Raw genomic sequence first — 11,005 nt, 5'->3', positions numbered from 1 at the left:
TGGTAAGGGGACAGAGCGCGCATAACGATTACTAGTCCCGGAAACAGGCTGGGTTGAAAAGTGCCAGAAACTTGTAAAAGACGGAAGTACGTTCCAGATCTGGGAAGTCAGGGGTCCAGATTCGGACCCATGGAAAGACTGGAAGTGGACCACAGCAAGAGAATCCGGAAGGCTTAAGTACCTAGTAGCTTGTGGCCTAAAACGGAAAAACAATGCGGTTCAGGGGTCACACTTTGTGGGGTACTGTTATCAGTTCCCATCACCGACAGAGCGGCAATACCAGCCACAGCCGCCAGTCAAATGGCTCCACCGGTAGCTCCTTAAACAGTTCTCCAAATTCGCTCACCCCAACTCATTGCCACCAACTCGAAGAAACTTGCTAAGCCGAGCTAGAACCCGGGTCTTTGCAAAGCTTACGAGCACATAAACACATGCGCAAATCCTATTACCTTGCGGACCAATCGCACTGCGACGGTGAGTGCTGCGCCTGCGCAGTAGGCCTCTGGTCGCAGTTCCCAGTTCCTGGCTCCGGCAGGCGGGCTTCACTGTCCAATGTCCACTGGTATCTGTGGGGAGGAGCCTGCGTAGTGTGCGTGTGAGAGGAGGGGGGAGGGGGCTCGGGCCCGTGGTGTTTGACCCGTTGGTCGGTGAGTGAGAGGAAAAGGAAGGAGGAGGTCTGGAGTAGCGGTTGCCGAAATGTTCCGGTGTGGAGGCCTTGCGGCGGGTGCTTTCAAGCAGAAATTGGTGCCCTTGGTGCGGACAGTGTGCGTCCGAAGCCCCAGACAGAGGAACCGGCTCCCAGGTGACTGACCCATCCCGGGCAAACCCCACCTCGACGTCCAAGGGCCTGGGTGTCATAGGCTTGGCTACCCATTCCTCACAATGTTCCCCCACCCCTCGAAAATCTTACACTCACTCTCGCATGGACTCCGAATTCGAGGGATACAAACCCTGAGTTTGCAAGGAGCATAGCCTTGCCGACCTGACCTTCAAGAGATTTGAACCCCAGTAGTTGGCTTGAGGCCTTTTCTGGGGAGGGTTTGCTGTTTAGGGATTACCGAAAAACTGGGCATCTCGTTGTCCACCGCTGCCTTCCTGCCACCCTCTCCTCGCCTTTTTAAAGCAATGAGGTCAAGTATACTGTGTCATTTACTAATGGTGAGACTTTCAGCAGGACATTAAAGTCATATGCACAAGTTTTCTGTAAATGGGGTTAATACCTGCTCTACCTTCCAACCCAGATGAGATCTATAGATTTGAATGCCCTGTGAAACAGAAACGGTCTAATGCAAGATGTCAATCTGTTGTGCACCAGACACCAAGAGAATTGGCTCAAAATTAATTTGAGATGCCTGGTCAGTGTAATTCTTGGTGGTCATTAATGCTTCAAAGAGAGTTTGCAGAACACATTGTGTTTGTCCTCCATGAAGTTGGATCATCAAACTTTTAGAGCTGGAAGGTTTTTGTTTTTTTTTTTTTTTTTTGTGGTAACATTCAACCTACTCATTTTATGGATAATAAATTGAGGCACAGAGGTGAAATTACTTGCCCAAGGTCACATAATTAATAGGTAGAGCTAAGGATAATTTGCCAGTCTCTAGGCCCCTAATCCTCTACAGTCCTACTCTTCTTCCCTTTCTGAGGTTACAAAAAGTTAAGAATGAATTTGGTTCCTTTCGCATTAATTAGTCCATTGTGATTCCAATATCCATTAATTTACCAGAGCATGGTTTACATCTGTCTGCTTATACAATCTCATGGAGATAATAAGGTGCATTTTTAATCAATAATATTTGAATGATAATCCCAGGGCATTTGCATTGACAAAATCAGAATTTATCATGGAGGCTTTTATATTGTGGAAACACCTTTTGGTTGATTTTTTTTTTTTTTTTTTTTTTTTTTGGTGGTGGTGCTGGGCATTGCACATGCTATAAGGCTTCTACCATTGAGCTATATCCCCAGGCCCCTTCTGGATGATTTAAAATTTAAAACATGGAAGCTATTTCCCTCAGATTTTTAAAGTCTTTACAAATCTGCATTTGAATGGTTTTTCCAGTTACTGGGAGTCAGACATTTCCTGATAGGTGTATCGGGCATTATGTCCCAGGGCATATTGCTTTTGGAACCTGCCTTCCTTTTAAACTAATGCTCTGACCATGGGTGTCTTTTGCAGGGGTTGTGTGCATCAGAACGTTGGTATTCTATGTAAATTTCACACAGAAAGGTAAAGATAAGGTAAAGATTTTCATCAACACTAGCCTTTCCAGTGTGAATTTATTTGGCCTTTCTAATGTGAATTTATTTTGCTAAAACTCACAGCTTTAGCCATGCATATTGGGGCATGCCTGTAATCCCAATCCCTGGGAAGCCCGGGGTAAGAAAATCACAAGTTTGAGGCCAGCCTGAACAATTTAGGGAAACTTGCCACAAAAATAAATAAATAAATAAAATTAAAGGGGCTGAGGTAATAGCCCAGTTGTAGAGCATTTTCATGATGAAAGACCTAGGTTCAATTCCCAGCATGACACACACACAAACAAAAGAATCTCAGCCTTTACCAGCATTCTGAAGTCTAACCAGAAGGATTTGCATTTGCAAAGTTCAATTGTTTTATTAAAGATATTTTAAGGGGTTGACAATATTTAGAACTGCTGATAAATATAGACTCAAATGTTTTTTTCCATTTCATGGCTTCATTTGAAGGCAGTCTACTGTAGGAAAATTCTGAGTTCCTGACATATTCATCTATCTAATTGTACATACTTATTCTTTGTCCTTTGGCCATGCACCAGAGCATGATATAACTTGCCTTTAAAAAATGGATGGGGCTAAGGTTACAATTTCAAAAAGAAATTATGATATTCTCATTTTAGGAATTAAGTCTGTTTTGTGGCTTGATTACCAACTGCTTTTAATCTGATTTCTTTTTCACATAGTAGCATTTGCTATATGTTTTTCAGAGGTAGGCAAGGTTTATACACCACTTTCCCCTCTTCTCTGCCCCTCACCTAGTTCTTTGCCAGGTTGTTAGCAAATTTTCTTCTTTTTCTTTTTGATTCTATGTTTCTTGTGTCAGCAAACTTTAAGCCTGCCTTGAAACTATCTCATCTACATATACCATTGCCGGGTTCATCTCCATATCCATTGCCTTTCACCTTAAAACCACAGTAGTAGTGCCATGCACATGCCTGTAACTCCAGCAGTCTGGGAGGCTGAGGCAGGAGGATTGTGAGTTCATAGCCAGCCTCAGCAATGGTGAGGCGCTAAGCAACTCAGTGAGACCTTGTCTCTAAATAAAATATAAAAATAGTACTGCGGTAGTGGCTCATTGGTCGAGTGCCCCTGAGTTCAATCCCTGGCGCTAAGCAACTCAGTGAGACCTTGTCTCTAAATAAAATATAAAAATAGGACTGCGGTAGTGGCTCATTGGTCGAGTGCCCCTGAGTTCAATCCCTGGTACCAAAAATAAATAAATGAATGAATGAATGAATAAACGAACAGTAGTAAGCTACTGTGTGCTATTTTTTGGATGTGCTGCCTCCTTCCAGAAATGATTAAAGGTAATTAATAGTCACAAGTCTATGTCTGCATTCAGCCCTGAGAAGCAGATGGGTTAGATAACAGATATTTTTTTCTTTTCTGTAACATTTTATCTGATAACCAAACATTGTGCTGCCCATGTGATCAAACTGCTCACCGACTCCCTGACCCTAAGTTCAAATGTTTAATATTTTTCTCTATTTGGAATCCTTCTCACCTCTTTAAAGAGGAAACTTGAATTCTTTGTGGGCTAGGATCTTAGCATTATGGACATTGCCAAATGATACTTTTTAAAGCCTAGGAGATGAGTCTTCCTTCACTCTTTTTTGCTTAGACAGGACTTTTCAGAAGAAAATCTTTTGCAAGTAAGCTTTTTCTATAACCAGTTAATAAGTTAGATTTTCTAAAATGTTTGTAACTTTTTAAGGGAGTAGCTGCATGTCTTAACATTCTTCTAGATCATGTTTCCAAAAGTTTCTGGGTCATATGAATTGATTGGAGGACAGAACCCAAACCTACTCCAGGAGAGACTCCTGGGAATGAGAATGAATGGATATCTCCAGGATAGAGTCCTAGATATAGTTCATATGATCAGAAAAGTTTGGGGAGTACTGTTTTGCATGAGCAGTGACTCTTTCCATTCTACTCCACCGCCCCAAGGTTTATAAAACCAAACTGAGCAACTCTGATGATTTGTGTCAAGCTCATTTTCTCAGATTCAGAGTCATTTTTCCTCCTAAACTAAACACTACCTGGGGCTGGGGATGTGGCTCAAGCGGTAGCGCGCTCGCCTGGCATGCGTGCGCCCGGGTTCGATCCTCAGCACCACATACCAACAAAGATGTTGTGTCCGCCGAGAACTAAAAAATAAATATTAAAAAAATTCTCTCTCTCTCTCTCTCTCTCCCCCCTCTCTCACCCTCTCTTTTAAAAAAAAAAATAAACACTACCTGAAGAGGATTATGTCCTATCTATTCTTGTGCCCTCGGTGTCTTATACAGTCTCTGGCACAGGGTAAATTCTCCATAGCTAAATGCTAGTTCTGTGGAAGACTTTGCAGAATAGAGTTAAATGTCTTTCTTTGTCATTGAAATAATTTTTCCTTTTGTGCCTTTCATCAGAGTGGTTCATACTATACTATAGTTATTACCACTCTGATTTTTCTGAAATTCTAGCAAAGTCGATACTTTAAAAGGCTGATAGTCACGTGCCTCATCCCATAATCATAGTAACTTGGGAGTCTGAGGCAGTAGAAGTACAAGTTCAAGGCCAACCTTAGCAACTTAGCAAGATCATGTCTCAAAAAAATGAAAAGGGCTGGGGATGTAGCTCAGTGTAAGTTTAATTCCTGTACCAAAAAAAAAAGGATCAATAAACAAATAGTTGTCATACTCAAGTTTGAGGCCACTCTCAGCAATTTAGAAGGGCCCTAAGCAGTTTAGCGAGACCCTGTCTCAAAAAGTGCTGGGGATTTGGCTCATTGGTAAAGCACCCCTGGGGTCTATCCATGGTACCAACAAATAAATAAATAAATAGGCTCTCTCTGTAGGCTTGTCCTGCCCTCTGTTTTATTCATGTTAGAAAAATCAGTTTGACACTCAGGAATCAGGTCTCAAGAGCATATATAGACCTCTTAACCATTTGGGATTCCTAGGTGCCTCAGTGTGTAGATATGTTTCTGGAACAGGCCTTCAGGGAGTATGGAAAAATGGATTATGAAACCTACAGAAATGAGTTTGCTGGTTTAGGTACTGTTCTGATGCTAATCTGTGGTGTTTAATTTTTTTTTAAATTTTTGCTAATTTATTAAACAACATGAAAGTAAATGGGATCTGGTTAAAAGAACATTGCAAATAATTTTTAAATGTTAAGTCAACATCAATTTCTATCTCCTTCCTTCATTTATTCATTCAACAAACATTGAGGAAACACATGCTATGTATCATGCACTGTTACACAGAACAAATTGGCTTATTGGAAATCAAACACTAAGTGTGCAGAAGAAAGCTCAACCTGTATATGTGCAGTCTAACTGCAGTTTTTCTTCTTCATTTTCTCTTTTTGATACTGGGGATTGTTCCCAGGGATGCTTTACCACTGAGCTACATTCCCAGTCCTTTTATTTTTTATTTTGAGACAGGGTCTCATTAAGTTGCTGGAGGTCTTACTAAATTGCCACCTGCCTCAGCCTGGGGGCTATAGTCACTGGGATTACAGGTTTATGTAACCACACCTAGCTTGACTGCAGAAAATTCCAAACAAGCAAACTAGTGCAATAATGAGAAGTCAAGAAGTAACTCCACTTTTCCCACTTTGGTAAGATAAGTGAAAAAGCATCTTTCAGTCATGATGGAAATTTTTCTAAAGTTTTGAAACTCTGGGGAGAGTGGTATAGCAGTACTTTCATGGGTAAAAGAAAATCAGAGAAGAATATAAACATCCATATAATACTTACCTTGGTACCTTTTACAAAATTAAAGTAATTTGTAGTTATGTAAAAAGTTCTTTTAATGATAGTAGTGTATTATATTTCTTTTCAAGAAGTAGCTTAAATGTTAGCTTTTTTAAAGCCAATTTACTTTTTTGAGAGAGAGAGAGAGAGAGAGAGAGAGAGAGAATTTTAATATTTATTTTTTTAGTTATCGGCGGACACAACATCTTTGTTTGTATGTGGTGCTGAGGATCGAACCCGGGCTGCATGCATGCCAGGCGAGTGCGCTACCTCTTGAGCCACATCCTCAGCCCCAATTTACTTTTTTTAAAATATTTTTTTAGTTGTAGATAGACATAATTTGCCAGGGATCGAACCCAGTACCTCACACATGCTAGACAAGCACTCTACCACTGAGCCATAAACCTGGTCCCAAAGTCAATTTACTTTTACATATCTTCTTTTCAGAGTAGATTGAAGCAAAACTGGAACTTTCCTCAATTTATGCTTTGTTTTATCAGTCCATGAAAAGCAAGCAAAAAAAAAAAAAAAAACAGAATAAACACAGCAGTGTTACATTCAAGTTGTTATAGTATTTGTATTTAGTATCTTCTAGAAGGATAAACAGAATTTTTTAAAAGAACATTTATGTTCTGGGCTAAAGATGGGAACCAAGCTTAATCACATGAAACTTTTTCTTGCCAGTTTCATTTTCTACCCAGTTATTCATTTCTACTTCTAAATCTTTATCATTTTTATGGACATCTGAAAATCAAAAACTTGCCCAGATTAAGATAAGCTTCTCGGGGCTGGGGATGTGGCTCAAGCAGTAGCGCGCTCGCCTGGCATGTGTGCGGCCTGGGTTCGATCCTCAGCACCACATACAAAGATGTTGTGTCCGCCGATAACTAAAAAATAAAATATAAAAAAAAAATTCTCTCTATCTCTTTCGCTCTCTCTTTAAAAAAAAAAAGATAAGCTTCTCCCCCTTTCACATTTTTATTTTCATGATTTATTGTTATTTCCAAATATTAACCATTTATTTCATGTTGTGATGAAAGTTTCTAAAGCAGGTAAGAAATAAGAAGAGTAAAGAAAAATACATTTCCTTTTCTAAGAGTGTAGATCCAGTGTCTCTATCTGTAATTCAGAAATACCAATAGAACTGTCGGGGTTTTGTAACTCATTTGCAGGTCAGTATAAAACTTGACCTGAATTGGAGAGAGGCTACTATAATTGTGTGTGTGTGTGTGTGTGTGTGTGTGTGTGTGTGTGTGTGTGTGTTGCTGGGGATTGAACCCAAGGCCTTGTGCATATGAGGCAAGCACTTTACCAATTGAGCTATGTCTCCAGCCCTACTTATAATTTTTTAAATCCCCATGTAGTGTAGTTGGTCATAGAAATATTAATGTGCTTGACTCTAGTTAGCTGCCTCTTACTGTGCCAGGTGTCACTACGTGATAAGTGCGTTATATACTTAAGACCAATTTTGACTGCCCAAGTATTTTAGATGAGAGACTGCAAATCTGTATTGGACTGGTTTTTACACCCCCCCCCCATCCTGGCACTGTGAAACCAAGAGGGAAAGTGCATTATGATGATGATGATGATGGTGATGAAGAAGAAGAAAAACTGGGGATTGAACTCAGGGGCACTCAACTGAACCACTGAGCCCCAGCCCCAGCCCCAGCCCTATTTTGTATTTTATTTAGAGACAGGATCTCACTGAATTGCTTAGCACCTAGCCATTGCTGAGGCTGGCTTTGAACTCGTGATCCTCCTGTCTCAGCCTCCTGAGCCGCTGGGGGGAAAACACCTTATTTTTAATCTCTGCAAGTACAGGTGAAATGCCACTACCAGGGCCCATTCTGTTTGTCTTTATGAATGTTTTCTCTGATATGTGGAAGCTAACCCACAATAAGCATAAGCAGGGAGAAATACAAGTTTAGTGAAGTAGACAAAGGGGAATGAAGGAAAAGGATAGGGAATAGGAAAAAGAAAGACAGTGGAATAAAACTGACATAATTCTCCTGTGTTCATATATGGATACACCACAGTGACTCTACATTGTGTATATCCACAAGAAATTAATTTTAAAAAATATAAGTAAATGGCAGAAATATCATAGAGGGATGGGGAAAGAGAAGGAGGAAGAGAGGTGCCGGGGTCAGAATTAAAGAACCTAGTCAGGACTGGAGTGTATCCACCAGCTTCTAGTAGTTTCAAGCCGTGGTGTCACCCACCCAGGGTCATCAGATATATTCATCTAGGAATTTGTAAGAAGGCAAATTCCTTTATTTTTAGGGTGTACTCTTCTGTTATTCCCAAATTATGCATGCAGTTAAACATAAATTCTTTGTCCTAGAATTCTAAATAAAATTTGTTTGCCTTTCTTTTTTTTATTTCTTTTTAGTTATACATGACAGTAGAGTATATTTTGACATATCATACATACGTGGAGTATAACTCCCCATTCTTTTGGCCGTACATGATGTGGAGTTACACTGGTCCATTATTCATATATGAACATAGGAAAGTTATATCCAATACATTCCACTGTCTTTCCTAGCCCCCTCCCCATCCCTTCCCTTCATTCCCCTTTGTCTACTCCACTGAACTTCTATACTTCCCCTCCCTACCCTCCTTTATTATGGATTAGCATGTACATATCAGAGAACATTTCTGCCTTTGGTTTTTTGGGACTGGCTTATTTCACTTAGCATAATATTCTCCATTTCCAGCCTTAGAAATGCAAATTCTTTAGGCCCATCCCACACCTAGAATTAGAAATACTGGGAGTAGTGCCTGACCAGCTACTATTTTTGGCGGGAGTTGGGGGGAGATACCAGGAATTGAACACAGGGGCACTTGACCAGTGAGCCACAACCCCAGCCCTGAGTTGCTTAGTGCTTTACTAAGTTGCTGAGGCTAGATTTGAACTCACGATCCTTCTGTCTCGGCCTCCTCCCAAGCCACTGGAATTACAGGTGTGTGCCACTGCACCCGGCTCCAACTACTTTTTAACAAACCTTCTAGGGGATTCTAACACACTTTGAAGTTTGAGAAGCATTATTCTAGATTAAAGTTTGCAAACTACAATTATAGGCCAAACTTGGTCTATGGCCTCCTGCTTTTTGTATGCCTCACAAGCTAAAAATGGTTTTAACATTTTTAAAATGACCAAAAAATATGAAATACTATTTTGTGGCACATAAAATTATGTAAAATTCAACTTTTAATGTTCATAAATAAAATTTTATTGGAATACAGTCATGCCATTCTTTTATGTGTTGTTCATGGCTGCTTTTATGCATCATCAGCAAAATTAAATAGTTATAGCAGAGACGAAACAGCCCACAAAGCTGAAAACATTTACTATTTGGTCCTTACAGAAAAAAAAAATGCTGCTCTAGGTCAATAGTCAGCAGCCATGAGGGATGGCACAAACAAAGAAGGTACTGAGACCTTCCTTCATCTGAAAATGTCAGCATCCCCCTGGAGAAAGAAATCTATGGGGCTGGAGATGTGGCTCAAGCGGTAGCACGCTCGCCTGGCATGCGTGCGGCCCGGGTTGGATCCTCAGCACCACATACAACCAAAGATGTTGTGTCCGCCGAAAACTAAAAAATAAATACTAAAATTCTCCCCCCCCCCTCTCTCAAAAAAAAAAAAAGAAATCTATGAAAGTCTTACATTTCCATGTGTGAGTGTTATGATGATCATCAGATCATTACATAGCTCTATGTACTACATCAGAATAACCTTGTATTATTTTGGAGGAGCAGGAGCCAGATCATTGGTGGACATTTTAAATTATAACAACTATTTACATTAAGTTTTATTAGTAATCTGGAGATGATTTAAAGTATAAAAGGGGATGTATATAGGTTATATGCAAACACCATATCATTCTATATAAGGGACTTGAGCATCCACAGATTTTTGTATCTTCCAGGGGTCCTGGAACCAATCCTCTTCTCCTATAGATACCAAGAGATGAGTATATCTACCCAATCAGTCATCTCTGTGTGTTTTCTTCATTTATGGTGAATATGTAAAGGGAGAAGTATTTGATGAACTGCTTATATGTTTTTAATGAACTTTTCTGGAAGCTATCAATTTCCTCATTGGGCAGCATTAAATTGTCTCTCAAAAACTCCAACAACTTGAGGGCTGGAGTTGTGGCTCAGTGGTAGAGCGCTTGCCTAGCACATATGAGGCACTCAGTTCGATCCTCACTACCACATAAAAATAAATAAATAATGGTATTTTAAAAACTTCAACAACTTAAGAATGTACATTTCAGATATCTGTAGTACTTATGTGTACATTTTTAATTGGTTTTTTTTTGTCATTGAACATTAAACACCATGCAGTGCAATGTGTAGTAAGTCTTTACATCTACAATGCATTGACATTTAATCAAATCATAAACATGTATTAACTGTTTTATTTTTGTGTGTGTGTATGTGTTTCTTAATAAATTGTGTTCCTTTAGGCAACTTGATCCAGCGATGGCATGTTCCACTAGAACTCCAGATGACAAGACAAATGGCTAGCTCTGGTGCATCAGGGGGCAAAATCGATAATTCTGTGTTAGTCCTTATTGTGGGCTTATCAACAATAGGAGCTGGTGCATATGTAAGTAGAAAAGCAGCTTGTGTAGAAAAGCTGCCAAACAGCTCCCATTTATAGATTCAGTACTACTCTGCTTTAAAACTTTTGCAACTAATTCTCCTTTCTCCTTTTGGAAAATTTTTCAAAAAGCCTTCTTTAAAGTGCCTACTGTCTAATATCCTATTGAGCCAATGTGGAAATGACTGAAATTTTATTTCATGTTGATTGATGATCTTCATTCTTTTCACTTGTCTTTTTACTCTTTATTTGAAAGCCACTGTTTTCTTAGGTTTGACTAACCTGAAAATTGTACCTGTTCTCTTGGATATAACATACTAACCTATGAATAAAGCAAAAATTCATTGCAGCTCCTTAGCACAATATATGATTTTGATCCATTTATCAAATATTTTA

General features: G+C 39.6%; 1 protein-coding gene across 2 annotated transcripts in view; it reads left to right on the top strand.

The window, feature by feature from the left end:
- The first annotated feature begins 594 nt into the window (after nt 1–594).
- AIFM1 (apoptosis inducing factor mitochondria associated 1) overlaps nt 595–11,005 on the top strand; it is a 42,194-nt gene continuing 31,783 nt past the window's right edge. Inside the window, exons 1-2 of one of the 2 annotated variants that reach the window (XM_081278080.1) lie at nt 596–802; nt 10,473–10,615. In XM_081278080.1, the coding sequence (XP_081134206.1) occupies nt 697–802; nt 10,473–10,615 (249 nt within the window). In that variant the 5' untranslated portion in view covers nt 596–696. Of the gene's footprint in view, nt 803–10,472; nt 10,616–11,005 lie in introns of both variants that reach the window. The other variant, XM_081278081.1, reaches the window with a different exon arrangement.

The sequence above is a fragment of the Spermophilus citellus genome, assembly GCF_964194105.1.
Source record: "Spermophilus citellus genome assembly, chromosome: X".
NCBI lineage: Eukaryota > Metazoa > Chordata > Mammalia > Rodentia > Sciuridae > Spermophilus > Spermophilus citellus.
The sequence above is the reverse complement of the archived record's forward strand: the minus strand, read 5'-3'. Positions and strand labels throughout refer to the sequence as shown.